Below are 17,483 nucleotides of genomic sequence, written 5' to 3' on the forward strand. Positions count from 1 at the left end.
CCATCTTTTAAAACTCAGTGTTAGGGGCACCTGGGTGGCTCAGTCATTAAGCCTCTGCCTTCGGCTCAGGTCATGGTCCCAGGGTCCTGGGATCGAGCCCCGCATCGGGCTCCCTGCTCCGTGGGAAGCCTGCTTCTCCCTCTCCTGCTCTCCCTGCTTGTGTTCCCTCTCTCACTGTCTCTCTCTCTGTCAAATAAATAAATAAAATCTTTAAGAAAAAAAAAAAATAAAACTCAGAGTTACTGTTTTCAAGAGACCCTTCCCTACCTTCACACAGGTAGAACTGACTTTTCTTTCCATTCTTCTTGCACGAGCTTTACACACAACATCTGTAACACTGGGTCCCACATACATATGCAGCCATCTTCCCTTATACTCTGAGCTGCTTGAGAGTAGACTCACTTTTTACTAATGTCTGAATCCTGGGTCAAGCACAGTGATGGAGAATTAGTACTTAGTATATTTGTGAACAAGGTGAATTAATGAATGGATGCACAAATGTAGGTTGATCATATAAATAAAGACATATACCTTTATAAAAATTATCTTTTTATGAATGTATTGACCGACAAGAGTTTATTTTGTAAATGTCAGATATAATACTGTTGACCTTTGCACAATACCGGTTTGAACTGCATGGGTCCACTTACATGTGTATTTTTTTTTTTTATAAATACAGTACAGACCTATAAACGTATTTTTTTCCTTATGATTTCCCTAATAACAGTTTCTTTTCTCTAGCTTACTTTATTGTAAGAATACATTATATATAATACATATGACATACACAGTATGTGTTAATCGACTGCTATGTTATTGGTAAGACGTCAATCAACAGTAGGCTGTTAGTAGTTAAGTTTGAGGAGAGTCAGAAGTTATATGCAGATTTTCGACCGTATGGGGAGTCAGCCCTCCAACCCCCACATTGTCCAAGGGTCAACTGCAATTCATAGACAGCTCAGGTTATTTAAGAATCATACATGTAGCTGCACAGAAAAAATAATGGGCTGTTGCTTAACAAAAAGGGAGAGAGGCTAGTTGTGTTCTAGAAGTGCTATGGGGACAGTGTGATGGGCACTTTTCTCCAGTGAAGCCAAGCTCTTGGAAGAAGTAGCAAGGTGTAAAGGAGAGGCCCTTCCTTGCACAAGACATCAGGAGGTGTGGAGTCCAGGTCTGGAGCTGCTTCCAGTTAGCTTATTAAATAACTCATTATTTAATTTAGTAAATTAATTACCTCCTTGGGCCTGAGTTTATTGCTTAGTGAAATGGGGTTATTAAATTAGATCATCTCTAAAGTTATTCCTTGTTCTAACTTTTAAAGGTGGGAAATAAGGATGTAACATAACAAATTAGGATTTCAGTTCAAATCCATAAATGATTAGAACCGAGAAATAAGATACAATTCTGAGGCACATATAGTGATTTTCCATTTCTTGAGATTAGCAAAAATTAAGAGAGCTGAGGCCCTCTCCAAGCCTCGATCTCTCGGTCCTCTTTTAGTGCTTCATGTGTATTTCCTCATGGGGGTGTCCCATGGAGGAATGGGACCAAAAGTCTAGAACCCAGGGCTATTCCTTTCTTATTCTCTTCCTCCCTTAGACTAACACTGATCCAGTACCTGTGGTGTGTGGGCGTGTGCAAGGCCCTGAAGTCAGGGGCTCTGCATTGGGACGGCTGGGAGTGCTTGGGAGGAGCCAAGAGATCATCCCTGAAGTTTGAGAAGCTGGGAGCTGTAGGCCGGAACTTTTTTTTCCCTGTTGAAGCATATAGTTGACACACGATGTTACTTAGTTTCCAGTGTACAGCATAGTGATTTGACAAGTCCATGCGTTATGCTCTGCTCACCGCAAGCAAGCGTAGCTACCATCTGTCACCTGACAACATTGTTACAGTAACACTGACTATACTCCCTCTGCTGTAGCTTTTATCCCCATGATGGGTGGGCATGAATTTACTGACGGAAGGTCAGGGGCACTTTAGAGTCATGAAACGGAACCTACGTCAAATGTCAGAGAATTAGGACACCTGGTTTATTTCAGCCAAAGCAGACCTGAGAAGTAGAAAGCAACATTTGAGTATCAGCTCTGACTCTTGCAGTAGGGCACCAAGGGCTAAAATCGAGACTTTATAGTATAAAAATACGTTAAATTGCTACCTCCTCTTTTATAGTCCATAATGTCTGGCATAAACTAATCTGCAACTTGTGCTGCTGGAACAAAATCTCTTGCGAGGATCTCTAAGCCTTATTTTATGGAGAGATGAACACCGGCCTGGGAGTGTGGCCAGAGCTGTGATCTCCTTAGCCCAGCTGACTGCATCTGGGGGGAAAAATAATTCCATTTGGACAGTTTATCCCTGCCCATCAGGGAGAGATCGGTTTACTGATATGTCTAGGTGTTTCCAATTATGTATGAAAATATGAAACCTGCAAAGTAGAATAGCTACTATTTTTGACTCACAGCCAAAGACTTCTTGCAACCATTGTGTACCTCATCTCTGGAGACCAGTTTCAAAGCTCAGAGGGTCTCACAGGAAGGTAAAGTGAGTGACAACGTAGGGCAAAAGGGGGGAAGGAGTGAGCAAAGAGAAATTTAGAGACCAGGACTCTAAAATTTGTTTACTTAAAATTCTCCATGGTGTTCTGCCTGAAATTATTCTTTTTTCTGAGATTCCTTTTCCTCTGTCTACATCAAGTTCAGGGAAATATTTGATACCTTTAAAAATCTTTGGCTTGAAGGATACCTTTCATTTGTAGTCAGTGTCAAATCTACGGGTAAGGCAAATTCCTACCTAAGGAGCTAGTCTAAATTTCTAAAAGGAAATAGCAATTATCTATACCCCTACAGCTACATAAAAATGAAAATGGAATGGGGAAAAAAAGACTTTCAGAATCTATTTCCTTCATTTGGTGATAGCCTTAGGCTCCAAATCTCATCCTGTAGAGCATCACGTGTCTGGCCTTAGTTTAATTCAGCTCTATTCCATGGCCCTAAATCTCATGAAAGGCATGATATAAACTCAAGAAATTAAGTTTTTCATGGATTATGTGGGACTCAGAAAATGCATCCTCATGACCCACAGGGGAGCACAGTGGTTCTGTTTCCACAACTGCTGAGAAATGCTGTACATTTTTTTTTTTTTTCTGAAAGATGCAATAATTGAAGTCATAAGAAATTCAGGTAAGCAGGTGGTATCAGAGAGTCCTGGCCAATGATAAGACATTGTTCTGAGCAGGGAGTAAAGCAACAGAGCTACAGAAGCAGACCGTAGTTAGAAATTCTATCAAGCCAGCAGCTGGTATATATATATATTTATATGTATGTATGTAGGAAGCAGGACTATAATTTAAAAACTGTCATTCTGGAGCAGTTATCCTGTCCATAGTAGTGGGGTTGGGTGGGTGATTGTCAAATGCTAGGCAGGGCTCTATTTCCATGTTGCTTTAGATATAGGGTAGGTTTGGTAGACTGAATAATAGCTCCCAAAGATATCTAAGTCCTAATTCATGCAACTGGTGGCTCTGTTAATTTGCATAGTAAAAGGGACTTTGCAAATGTGGTTATATTAAAGATTTTGAGATAGATAATCCCAGCTTATCTGGGGGGGGGCACTGTCATCTTCATAAGAGGGAGGCAGGAAGATCAGAATCAATAGCAGGAGATGTGGCAAGAAGCAAGAGGGTGGAATGATGCAAGGAGAGCAGTGTGAATCATGGAATGGAGTGGGCCTCTAGAAGATAAAAAAGCCAGCATTCAGACTCTTTCCTCAGAGCTCCCAGAAGGAACCAGTGCTGCAGCCCTCTTGACTTAAACCCAGTGAGACTGAGTTGAGACTTCCTAACTCTAGAGCTGTGAGAGAATAAATCTGTGTTGTTTTCAGTAACTGAGTTTATGGTGGTTTGTTACAGAAACAACAGGAAACTTTCAGGTTATTCAGGGAGATTCAGGGGAATAATTTAAGGATTTAATTTTTTAGTTCTTACATACAAGGTAGCACTAGGTTCAAGAATATGGCATCAATTTATAATAACATTTCATAAGTGCATTGCACTTTGGAAATTATTTTCACATGCGTCTTTTAGAAGTAGATTATAATATCAGAGGTGGATTAATATCAACTTTTCCAGAACTCTAAGTCTTAAGGTATTTGGCTAGACTTTCTAAAACTCTAACCACTAATGCAAGGATTGGTCCCAGAGTTTAGGACATGTAGAGCGAGACTTAGAAGAAAGTGATTTCTGAGTTGTAAAAGGTTTTGGATGTGTATAGAATACAGTAGTTTCTGATGGACTTCCAGGTCATAGAATTAAACTGTTTTGATACACTGGCTTTTACTTTAATTGTATCTTCTTAGTCATTAAACTGTGCCAAAAAGAGGGTAGCAAATTTTCATGTAAAATGATTTTTTTAAAAACTGGAAAAAATACACCAAAAATTGTTGGGATTAGAGTTGGTTTTTATTTATCATTTATTTTTATATTGCAATTATTTCTCAATGAGGATGTATAACTTTTATAGTCAGGAAACCTAGTATTGGGTGTTAAGTGCTCATTTTTTTTTGCCTCCTTCCACACTTGTGGTTCTTATTTTTGCGTTGGATAGAGATCCCTTTAAAGAATTGGATAAACACTGTGAGTCAGTGTACATAAACGTCCACCAGCACACCATCATTTTCCCTTTAGTATAATTCAGGGGAAACACAGATAACACAAAATCCATCCACGAAACTGCTGGGAGTCCTTGAATCCCATATAAGTCCCCATTCTAGACTTGGTGCTGTGACAGCTAGTTACACTAAATAACTGAGAGCTAGGTGGACGTAGTATGATAGAAAAAGCAGGAGCTTAGGATCTGACTCCTCCACTTCCTAGCAGTGTGAACACACGAATCATTTAACATCTTGGGGGCTTAATTTTCTCTTCTATTAAATGGAGATCAGAACACTCCAATAAATGCTAAAGCTCTTCAGGCACGGGTCCCTTGCCACCACCACCACCGACAACAGAAGTACTAAAGCTTATCACAGACTATTAAGCACGTATTATTTCGGTGTTTTATAAGTTGAGAGAGACACAGTCTTACTTTACATGTAAAGAATTATGACTAAAATCTATAATCTATTCCTAATTTCCACTTAACCATTATTGAGAAAAATTCAAAAGTAAATTTAGAGAGTATTGCACACTCTTAAGGTGGTAACAAAAATAGCTATCTAAAGTGTTGAACTTGACCCTTAGAATTTGCAAGTCACTTTCCTTTGGAAATCACTAATGCTTCATCATTACTTTTGCCAGAGTGAGGGATTTAGTTATGTGTTTTGGCACATACGCATGTGTGCATGTGTGTGTGTGCAGACACACACGTTTATATATGTGTTTAACCTATATATACCAAATACAAAGAACATAATCAGTCTAGAGCAATTAATTGCTATGAAACTGGCCATTCTAAGAATCATTGAATAGATATTGTTTACCATGTCAAATATAGGTAAAATTATATATATATATATATATGTGCACACAGAATCTTTGCATTGAGATTATAAATGAATGTTTATTTCTCAATTTTTTTGGACATGGACTAGTATTTTTTCTGTTAAGATATTTGTCTTTTAAAAAACCAATGAACTGATATATCATTAAAATTAGTGTTATTACCATCTTCCACTACTGATTTAGAGTAAGGAAAGATACGTCAATATTCATAGCTCTGAAATGAATGCTATGCACATTTTGGGTTTATTTTATTTTATTTTTTAAGATTTTATTTATTTATTTGACAGAGAGAGACACAGCGAGAGAGGGAACACAAGCAGGGGGAGTGGGAGAGGGAGAAGCAGGCTTTCCACGGAGCAGGGAGCCCGACGTGGGGCTTGATCCCAGGACCCTGGGATCATGACCTGAGCCGAAGGCAGACGCTTAATGACTGAGCCACCCAGGTGACCCTTGGGTTTATTTTAATATAGAAAGCTGGAAGCCACTGAGAATATTTTTTTTTTTCCAATGTATTAGTCAGATTTAAAAAATACTCTAGATTTACAAAGTTAAGCCATCTGCTAGTATCAATCTGGTATTGCTTCTATAGGAAAGAATTTTCACAAGTTTTTGGTACCAATAGTTTTCACTTTTTCTTTATTGAATCAAAATATTAAGTAACAATAAAATTCCTTCCAGGATTTTTTTAATAGATGGAAATCTGTCGCCTACTAGAAATAAATGTATCCAGCAAAATACATCAACAAGATTGTTGTAACATTAATACAATCACTTATTTCTTGAAAATTTAATTTAAAATGCTTTAACATTCACTTAGCCTTTAAATCTAAAATAAAAGTCAATAATACTATCAGAGGAAAAAAATGATTTTGAACTTGAACTGTAATGAGTAGATAGGTATTCAATCTTAATTAACTAGCTGAAAGTATATCCCAAGTGCATCTTAACATTACTTTTTGATGTTCTTCCAAATGAGTAAAAAAGGAAGCGGGACATCAGTATTGACGACATTACCAGAATCATCTTCCATATTTTCAAATGGAACCCATTTATCCAGGAAGAAAAGGATGAAAACATAAATGCCTATATATCCTTTTTAACCCCACTTCAGCTCATCTCAAATTAGTTTACAATCATTTATTTGTGAAAAAATGTTGGATCTTCATACTTTATCCTTAATTTAGGGGATATTTAAAATGTTCAAAAGTGATAATTCACAAAGGAAGCCATGTTACAAAATGGAGTACATTACTCACTGTATACAGATGATCAATAAGTAACTAGGAAATGTTTGGAGAATGTTTTTTTTTCAACCCTATCCATCCCTCCAATTCAGACACACTGGGAAGCAGAGAAAATTACACAAAGAATAACAATAATGAACCAAAGATGTTTTAGGCTACAGGTGCTCTGAAGCACTTAGAATCTTTTTTAACTAGAAGATGTGTGATGTTTAAACAAAATACAGAGTACAACAGGCTTATAAAAGTACAACTCCCGTTTATAGACTTATATAGTACCATTATGCCAATTTCATTTATTATAAAATGCAAATATACTGTATGTATAAACATCTCTGAAATTGGTATACGTCTTTTAATCTATGGCATGACATAGTTTAGTAAAGTTTTTTTCTTTTATTATCATATCTAAAATAATGCATCCTAAAATCAGTGGTTTCATAGATTTGATGATTTGGTTAAGTTGAAATAATTGCTGTGCCAATGGCAGAAATGAAAGATAAACAGACAAATTGTTCCTTTGTGAAAAATAGCATCTAATATAGACATCAATGTCATAAAATATATTCTTTGGACCTTTTTGTTTATTTAAAGTTGAAGCAAATGCAAAAATTATGTACTTTTTTTTTAGTAAACCATACAAAAACTTATCTACTTGGAACATAAGCAGCCCACACAACAAAATCACCTAGAACATAGCAAAAACTCAGAGGTCAAGGGAGATAAAAAGCACCTTTGATAATGAAATTAACATGAATAAGGCTATTTCTTGTTTATATGCATTCCTCCATTAGAATTCATTTACTTTATATTTATAGACACTTCTGATAAATATGTCCATCAACGTTTCTAATTTACAATGGATTAGATGTGTCAGGTTTGAAAAGGTGCACGTTGTCAGTTGGCAACATGAAAGTGAAGAAGAAAATAGGGTGTGGGGGGATGAGTCACAAAGATCAGCAGTACATTCTTCTTTGTGGCTGAGTAATATTCCATTGTATATGTATACCACACCTTCTTTTTTTTTTTAAATTTTTTTATTGTTATGTTAATCCCCATACATTACATCATTAGTTTTAGATATAGTGTTCCATGATTCATTGTTTGTGCATAACACCCAGTGCTCCATGCAGAACGTGCCCTCCTCAATACCCATCACCAGACTAACCCATCCTCCCAACCCCCTCCCCTCTAGAACCCTCAGTTTGTTTTTCAGAGTCCATTGTCTCTCATATACCACACCTTCTTTATCCATTCCTCTCTGGATGGATGCTTGGGTTTCTTCCATATCTTGGTTTTTGTAAATAATGCTACAATAAGCAAAGGGGTGCATATATCTTTTCAAATTAGTGTGTTCGTCATTTGCAAGAACGTGGATGAGCTAGAGTGTATTATGCTAAGTGAAGTAAGTCAGTCAGAGAAAGACAAATATCATATGATTTCACTGAATATGTGGAATTTAAGAAACAAAATAAACAAACAAAGAAAAAAGAGATAAACACACACACACACAAAAACCCCAGACTCAGGGGGATGGGTGAAATAGGTGAAGGGGATTAAGAGTACATTTATGGTGATGAGGGCTGAGTAATATACAGAATTGTTGGATCACTACATTGTACACCTGAAATATAACACTGTATGTTAATTATACTGGAATTAAAAAAAAAGGTAATAGTAGAGTTCTTTCCCATTCAAGTAGAATTAGTCTCACATCTTCCAGTAAGGCCTAAGGGTATCCCTGTTGGAATTCAGAATTCAAACTACATGTCATCATAGACTGAGGCTAAATCATCAAGAAAAGGCTAAAGTACTCTCTGTATATCCTATTTATGGGGTTGAGATTATATGTAATCCAAATAGATTTTAGATGCCTTGGTGCTTAAAGAAATCAGCACTATGGGGTAATTCATCCTTGACAGACTAGGCTGAACAGATTTTCTGTTCTTTTTATTTTGTAATAACTATCTGTCTATGTATCCAACTTCTTAATTCTTTAAGTAAACAGATGTTTATCAAGTGCCTACTCTGGTACCATTTTAAGCACTGGATAGTGTGGCAGTCAACAAATGAAACAAATATGTTCCTTCATATATTTCAAAGTAGCAAGACAGTCCAAATAAATAAGGAAATATATAGCATTTTTAAAAGTTGTAAGTGCTATGTAGAACCGCAAAATAGGGAAGGAAGAAAGAATGGATTATGTTTAGGGGTTGCAATTGTAGATAGATTTGTAAGAGAAGATTTCATGTGAGAAGATAATATGTGAACAAAGAATTGAAAAAGGTAAAAGAGTCAGATGGAAGAACGAATATAAAAATCCCACTATAGGATAGGAGCATGCCAGGTGTTTGAGGAACAGCAAATGGTGAATGAAGAAAGAGAAGTAGAAATTATGTCAGAGAACACATGAAAGCAGATGTGGATACAAATCATATGGGACATTGTAGGCACTGTGAGGTCTTCGGTTTCTATTGAAGTGTAAGATTTTTAACAGGGATGTGATGAAATCTTATTTATATATTCAACACTTTGGCCACAGTGTTGAGGGCGTATCAAAGAAGAGCAAAAGTGGATCCCAGGGGACCAGTTAGGTTGCTTTTATAATAGTCCAAAAGATGATGATGGTAGGTAGTAGTGGAGATAGTGATAGAGAAGAAGAAATGATAATATTTTGGATAAATCTTGAAGATAGACTGAAGAGATTTTGCTAAGGAATTACATATGGAATATGAAAGAAAGAACTGAGATTAGCATGATGCCAAACTTTCTGACCTGTGGAACAAGAAGAATGGAGTTGTCATTCCCTAGGTAGGGAAGATTGGAGAAGAACAAGTTTGAGAAGAAGAATAAGAGTTTGATTTTGGCCATGTTAAGCATGAGATACCTGTGAGACATCTTCGTAAAGATGTAATAGATGAAGAATGGAGTGATGAAGAGTTAAGTTATTACCAAGAGCTACCATATGTTGAGTTTCCAATGTGACAGGCACTGCTTTAAGTTTCTTACATAATGTTGTCATGTAATTCTCATAGTAACCTTATTGTATTATTATGACAGAAGTGGGAAGTGACAACTAGGCTTAAATGAATTGCTCAAAGACACACAGTCAAGCCTATGTTTGCCTTACTCCAATTGTGGTTTTAGCAACTGTTTTATCTTATATTCCAGGTAGAGGGAACAATGTATGCAAAGTAAAGAGGTCAAAGGGAGCATGGGATCCTCAAGAGAACTGCAATCACAGGGAATATATTTGCATAATTACCTTCCAATGAATGAATGCTTTATAATTCTTTACAGTTTTAGAATTGTTTTCTCATAGGCACAAACATTAATCTCTACAAGGGAGGGAAATGATTTTATTATCAGTATTCAGTGGGTGAGAAATAGCTTTACAGGGCCAAGTTCACGAATTTAATCAATTACAAACTAAGGTTTGAACTCAAACTTCTCTCTCCAAAATTAAAAAAAATATAAATATTTTTTACATTTCTGAATATTTTTAAATCTTATCATGAATCCATTTAGGACATGAAAAAATACACATAAGAATACATATATTTCGATATTGAAAAAAACATGGACATTGGAAAGGAATTTACAAGATAGGAATGAGTGATCTGGAAAATAATAATAATAGTGGTAATAGTAGTAGTAACAGCTCTCATTTTTGAGCACCTAGGAGGTGCCAGACACCCTACTATAATCTTTACATTCATTTACTAAATTTGATCTCACAAGAGTTGAACAGGAGATTCTCTTATCATTTCAATTTCAAGGATGAAGAAATTGAGGCTGAGAGAGACTAAGGCAACTTACTGGAGCTCATTACACACCAGGTAGTAGCGGAGTTAAGAAACGAACCAAGACTGTGTGAAATCAGAGCTCAGACTCCTGACAGGCTGGTCAGAAGCCCCTTTACCGAGGCAGTACTTTATTGTTTGTTTTTACAAAGCCAACGGTGAAATGAATAACTCCGCGGGGGGGGGGGGTTCTCACAAGTGAGAGATTATTTTCTGCATCACAGCAAGGTATGGATTTGTATTCACGCGCCCTGAACGGGTGAATACAAATTTCACCCTAGTCTTGCACACACTTTTATCACAGCTTAAGACAGCAGATGGCTCTCTTGAGTTTTCTTTCGCTTACCTCCTGGCTCTGTAAACAACCAAACAGCGTTTTGGGGAGGTAAAAGGAAAACACGGGGATTAAACTAAAGGACCTTGATTATCCCAATGCTGCCTCCACCCCAAGCTCCCTTAAAACAGGAAACCACATAAAATAGAGAGGACCGCTTATGGCTTGCGAAATTCACGGTCTGAATAGACGCCCTGAGTCTGAGGAATCCGCGGTTCCCCGCGCTGCCCCGGGGGTCGGAATGCATGAGAGAAAGAGTATTTCTCGTTACCAAAGAGCGAAGGGCTTGATGCTAAGAGGAGTGTTACTGCTGTTAGTGGAAGCTGTGAGGATTAATTTCCTTTCCACCTTGGGGGGGAAAAAAAAAAAAGGTGGAAAGCTGCTTTTGAGGGAGGGGAGGATCAGAGACTCACAGCCAGCGCTCCATACTCAGGGGAACTTGCTTTTGCTTTTGCTGCGAGAGCTACCCCGGGGGCAGGATTCCCGTCCGCGGTGCTGAACCTCAGCCTGATCTGGAGGGTACTGAACAATGACGGGAAGGGTCTGAAGGAGCCAGAAAACCGACCTCCCAATTACCCAATCTGAGGAACTGGGGAAAAGACTGCACTATAAGAAACATGCCTGGAAAGAAAATAATTAACACAGCTACAATAATAAGAAGCTTAATCTCAATCTGTTCAAATTAATGCAGTAGCCAAATATGTCATAGGATAAAAAAAACCTTTCAAGGCAAACTAGGTTATGTTTGATTGGGGTAGTAGTAGTAGATTTAAGAGGTCACTATCCTTGATGTTTGGCTTCTTTGAAAAACTCACTACTAGCTTTAGGTAAATATATTTGTTTTAATTGTAAAGTCATTCAGAAATTCCAATCTATAAAGCCTGAAATGTCCAAATGGCCTCTCATCAATAAAGGAAGGCAGGAGTAGCTACTCTTTATGTTCACTGGGATTTGTTTCAGTGAATTTTTAAAAAGACATAATTAAATAGCCATTTCTGCAAAATGGCCCTTCCTTTTTTTTAAGCAGGAACATGGCAACACAACATAAATACACACTTAGCAGAAATATAAGAACAAAGACATTAAAACAGAAAATAAAGTGGTAGAGATAGAGCGAAATAGTTAACACACCCCTTTTCCTCACTTTTACTATCTCCTGGGTTACTAGACATTACAAATTTCTTGCAAAATTACTTCTGCTTATTCCTTTTAATAACTGTGATTATTTTGTAGATATAGTAACACAGCAAGGTGTGGAAAATAAGCTTACACAGTATGCTCTTAAGTACAGTATACATCATCCTAAAGCCAATGATAATTGCGCTGGACCCAAATCTATACACTTTCTTTAAATTGTCTTCCACAAAGAAAACTTGCTAGTAAATATGGAGTAAATGCAATGAGTTACAGATAAGAAGTAATTGCTTGCATGGAGAGGTTGCGGGTAAGTTCTATGGGCAGAAGGTGTCCAGCCTCTCTGTAATCAACCCTGGGCTGAGCTTCTCCCACTTGCTGGGTTGCAAGTCTTTGTAGTACTTAACTGCCTATTCCTGAGACAAAGAGAGTGTGTCTTGGTTCAGAACTGTCCCCAGGACTGCTGGCAGAGTGTGCCTCTCCTCTTTCCAGCCCTAAAGCAGTCACCAGAGAAGTGATTGTTAAAAGTCTCCCGATTAACAAATGAATCTTCTTTCCTCCATTCTTCACGCCAGATTGCTAGAAGTCTAGTTTTTGCATTTCCTTTCCCTACCTTCCTGTAATGATGAGCCAAACAGCTTAAAGGGAAGAGGAAAAGGTACAAAACCACAGGAGCAAAAATCTACACTTGGTTCTGTCACTCGGAGTGTATCCTAGAAACCACAGATCTGTATTCACCCAAGCATGAAGTGTTTCTCTCTCAACCTTCTTTCCTAGGATGCCCTCCCCTTGCTCCCTTCCTCCTGGACCTTATATGCAGTTACCCAAGACAGAACCCTGCCAGGACACAGACAGGAAGTCAGGGGGAGGAGGCAGCAGCTGTTGTATTTGAATTTCAGACACAGTTCATACGGCTTCGCTCCCTGACAGAGCTTCTCTACCCAGGGACGCCAAAGACAGCAGCTCAAATTGGAGTGTCCCTCCGTCTGGCTGCTTTTTGTTGTCCCTGGAATATTGTGACACACTCCCGCACCCTTAATATTTCTGCGGTGCCTCCTTCAGTATTCGCTTGGGCAATTCTCCCCCCCAGCTGCTGTTCTGTGCTGTGCAGCCCCGGGCATCTCCTCCCCCCAGGGCTAGAGAGCGAATTTGGGAAGGGGGTCTTTCCAGACACACAACCTTAGCCTAGCTTCTCACCTTCCCCTCCTTCCTTCATTGTTTGCTCCGTGTTATGGTTTCAAAATGACAAGAGGGGGAGTCCGCAAGTTTGGGTGGACCGGGTGAGGAGTGGAGCCGCCTCCCTCCCCGGACACACTCTCCTCCCCCCTTCCTCCTCCTCGTTCCCGGGCTGGAGGGGCTTGGGCGCCGAAGGGATTAGCAGGGCGGGCGGAAACTACCTCGCCCTCCAACCGCAGCCGAGAGTTTCTGGGGACCAGGAGACACGTTGAGATTCAGAAGCCCTGGCCAAGCCGCGGAAGCCTCGGAAACCTGCGAGTTCCATCTAAGAAAAAGCGCACCGATATTCCTGCAACCCCACCTGCTTTGGCTCGGCCTCTTAGCACCCCACCCCCTGGAATCCATTTTAGCTTTCTTTTTTATTATTATTAATATTTTTAATCATTACTATATATATATATTTTTTTCTTTCTTTCTTTCTGAAGAGAGACATAGGAGGGGAGCGGGAGGGAGGTGTTGTGGGGTGGGAACGAAGCGTTTTGATTAGAGATCTCCGGGGAGAAGATTGCTCTCCCCAGATGCTGATTTCCAAAGCACTTGACAATCACCGGCAGAACCCGCGAGCGGGCGGCGGCAGCGGCGGCAGCGGCCGGGGGGCAGCTCGAGCCCGGCGCTGAGTCCTGCCTCGTCTGCCCTAGACGGACGCCCGCGCCGACACCCGGCCGGGACCTGCCCTGCGTCCCGTGCCCTGCAAGAAGGCGGCGGGCTCTCCCTCCCGCCGGGGAGGCGGGCGAGGCTTGAAGGCAGCGCGAGTGGCGGTGGCGGCCCCCGACAGGGCTCCGGTGGCGCGCGGTGAGCGGCGGCGCCCCCAGCCCCGGCCCCACTCCCGGCTCCGACGCGGCCGGGCGGCGGCCGCCACGACCTCGGCTCCCGGGGCTCGCCCCGCAGCGTCCCGGGAGCGTCTGCGCGCCCGACCCGCGCTCCGCGGAGAGGGCGATGGGTCCTAGTCGGGACTGAGCGCCCCTACCCCTCTCCTCAACCCCTCGGGCCTCCTCCCTCTGCCTCCTCGAGGGCGAGCCGCCGTCTGCGCCGCCCCTTCCCTCTCCCGCGTCCCCAGCTCCCCTTCCCTCCGTCCCCTCCCTCCCCGGACCCATTCCCCGGGCCACCATGGCCGCGGCCATCGCCAGCGGCTTGATCCGCCAGAAGCGGCAGGCGCGGGAGCAGCACTGGGACCGGCCGTCTGCCAGCAGGAGGCGGAGCAGCCCCAGCAAGAACCGCGGGCTCTGCAACGGCAACCTGGTGGATATCTTCTCCAAAGTGCGCATCTTCGGCCTCAAGAAGCGCAGGTTGCGGCGCCAAGGTCTGTGTGGGTCACTGTCGGGAGGCGCGCCCTCGGACCTCTCCCACCTCCCCACCTGCATGGGGCCTCTTCGGGCTCCCCTTGCCCTCCCCCCGCCTCTCAATAGCCACCCCCACCCCCCACCCGCTATCTCCCTTCGGAGCGCCGCGAGCGCCTTCCGCCAGCCCGTGGGAGCTGGGAACCTGCTCTCGGGCAACCTGTAGCCACTGCAAACTCCACCCCGCCGGGAGCCGGCAACTTGGCCGGCTCTTCGCCGGCTGCCTCTGGCTCCCCGAGTCTCCTGCGGGCTGGCTTCCAGGGAAAATCTCTTTCTACTCTGAGGGTCCTGGCTTCCCCCGGGGGTAGCCTCTGACTCCGGAATGCTGGAGAAAGATCTCCGTAACACAGCGGGGTTTCGGTGCCTGCGTCCAGTCTGATTGGAGGGGTCAAGAATGTCTGTGTGTCTGGCCTCACCTAGCCTCCCAGGTCCCCTGGAAACCCCCTTGGCTCCCAGACCTTGGCGAAATGTGGCGATCCCCACCCCACCCCCGCGCGCCCTCCGCAGGGGCCGGTGTCAGAGGAGTGGAGGGTGTGTGTGAACTAAGGGACAGTTCGGTTGAGATTTACCAGAAGGCTGCTTAGCGGGCAGCACTGAGCGCGCTGAAGCCCGAGGTCACATTTTGGGATGCGGAGAGGGGAGCAGAGTAAGGAAGAATGAGTCCGAATTGGGGGTTTGGCGAGGTACACATCCCCAATATGTGCCAATTTAAATTCAAGGACTCGCGAATTACATGAGGCAAAACAAGCAGTTACTACAAGCAGATGACTAGAATAGTTGCCTTACTATACATATTTTTTGAGAAACAACTAGCGCCCAGCATGACCTGCTTTTGCTGCTTTAAAATGTCAGGGTCTGAGAAGGCAACTTAGGAGCAGGAGCCCAACTGCTTTTGTTCATCTCTGCTTGCTTCCACATCCAGTTGCTAAGGGCGATTGTTTTGAGACTATGTGGGGTGTTCTGTGGGAGAAATGGGGATTGCTTGCTTTTCCTAAGTGGGCTTGGCAGGAAACATCGAAGAATATATTTACATTAATAGGAGTATATGTTTGCCCAGCAGATTATATTCTTGGTGCCCAGCTGTATTTGTTTTAAATACCCTGTTGTTCCAAAGACAGGGGAGACAAGCATACGCTATACATGTGTATCTATGTGAGTGTGTGTGTTCTACACATTTGCAGATTTATGACCAAAAGTTTTAATGCTTGTGTTTTTTTTTAAAGGCTGTAGCTGAATAGTTTTTTAAAGGACAATAGCTTATTGTCACATTAGAAATTGGAGATTATTTGCTCTTAGAATCAAACTTAAAAGGCAAACATTGGAGAAAAATTAGAGTGGCAGTTCTAAGGAAGATAAATTTATAGAAGTATAATACCTAATTGCATAAATATAATACCTCTTGATGAAGTATTTGGGGACAATATTTTCAGATGACTGTAGAAGGTATTAAGAAAAATGGGTTTTAATTTTCCACTTTAGCCTAGAGCCTTATCCAGCAAACCTTTCTATTAAGAGCAACTCAATTGTTCTAAACATTGCAGTGTCACATTATCTTGACTTACAGTGTTTGCTTCTCCCCCTTTTAAAAATCAGATTCTCTTTTAGAACACAGTGTTCACCAGGTAGAGCTCCAAATTTTGCCATCTACTTGAAGTAAATAAACCTGTTCTCTTCTAGATAAGATTACTGTAATATAAACAATGATTAAAACTTACTGTGTGTCTTCTTTAAATATACAACCAGTGGATTATTTTGTAAATATGGACAATGAATGTTTTTTTCATATTGCATAATGAAGGACGGTGTGCTTTACACTTCTGTATTTTAAGACGGGGATATACCTTTTTTTTTTTTTTTTCCAGATATGGGAAGATATCTGAGCTTCCTAATAGTCTGTTACACCATTTTCAACCCCGACTGCTCTCTTGGTATTTATGAGTTCAAAATGATACGCATGCATCACTGATCTGTAAGAAAAATACATTTGAGGTCACTTCTGCTCCCTTATTTCCCAAACAAATGATAGGTTAAAAGGAAATTTCATCGGGACCTTTCCTTTTATCCTCTTTATACTTCTCATATGTAAAGAAATATATTCTTTTGTGAAGAAAAATATAGATATATCTCTGGAGCATCAGACATTAATTTATTATTACTAATTTAAGCAAAATAAATATTAAAACTTTATATTATGTAAGTTATGTATTGATATCTAATTATATGATCTTATATTACATATAGCTATATATAGTTATTTCATTATTTAATTAAGTGCTCTTTAAGGAAATATTTTTAAGCATAGTTATCTTACCTCCAAACTCACTCTTTGCATCGGAACTGCCCTCAGGAAACTTAAAAAATCTGATTTATTAATTTAAAGATACAACTTTTAGGTATGACAGTTTTATATATCTTCATATTTGAACGTCATTAATTTGACGAAGGGTTACTGAATCTTCCTCCTATGTCAGGTGCTGTTCCAGGTGTTATGTGTAGAGCAGTGAATAAAACAAATGAAGTCCCTTCCATCATGGAGATTACAAATATGGGGTAAAAGCCAATGCATATGGAAAGGAACAAAATAAAAAACTCCAAGTCCTGTAAAGAACAAAGACGGCTGAGGCTGCAGGGGTGAAGGTGGTGGGAGAGAAACCTAATTAGATCAAGAATGCAGGGTGGGCCACGCTGAGAAGTCCAGGTTGAGAGCTGACATCTGAGAAGGACAATGAAAGCCCCTGAGTTGAGAAAAATCTTAAACTGTTCAGAGAAGCAAAAGAGATACAGAAATACAGTATACTGTCATCTTGTATTCATAGTCCATTTTGGCTGAGTTTACATTTTGACAGGTGAATTCAAATACACGTGACATGTTGGCAAACAGAATAAATAATAGCTCCACAT

The 17,483-nt window shown here is 40.8% G+C and overlaps 1 protein-coding gene across 2 annotated transcripts in view; it reads left to right on the plus strand.

The window, feature by feature from the left end:
* Window positions 1-17,483, plus strand: part of FGF14 (fibroblast growth factor 14) — a 600,820-nt gene that overhangs the window by 414,530 nt on the left and 168,807 nt on the right. The window contains exon 1 of one of the 2 annotated variants that reach the window (XM_036090393.2): window positions 14,338-14,545. The exons of the other annotated variant lie outside the window; for it this stretch is intronic. Within the exon in view, the coding sequence (XP_035946286.1) occupies window positions 14,353-14,545 (193 nt within the window). The 5' untranslated portion in view covers window positions 14,338-14,352. Of the gene's footprint in view, window positions 1-14,337; window positions 14,546-17,483 lie in introns of those variants that run through there. 2 annotated transcript variants of the gene reach the window in all.

This window comes from Halichoerus grypus, chromosome 4 (assembly GCF_964656455.1).
Source record: "Halichoerus grypus chromosome 4, mHalGry1.hap1.1, whole genome shotgun sequence".
NCBI lineage: Eukaryota > Metazoa > Chordata > Mammalia > Carnivora > Phocidae > Halichoerus > Halichoerus grypus.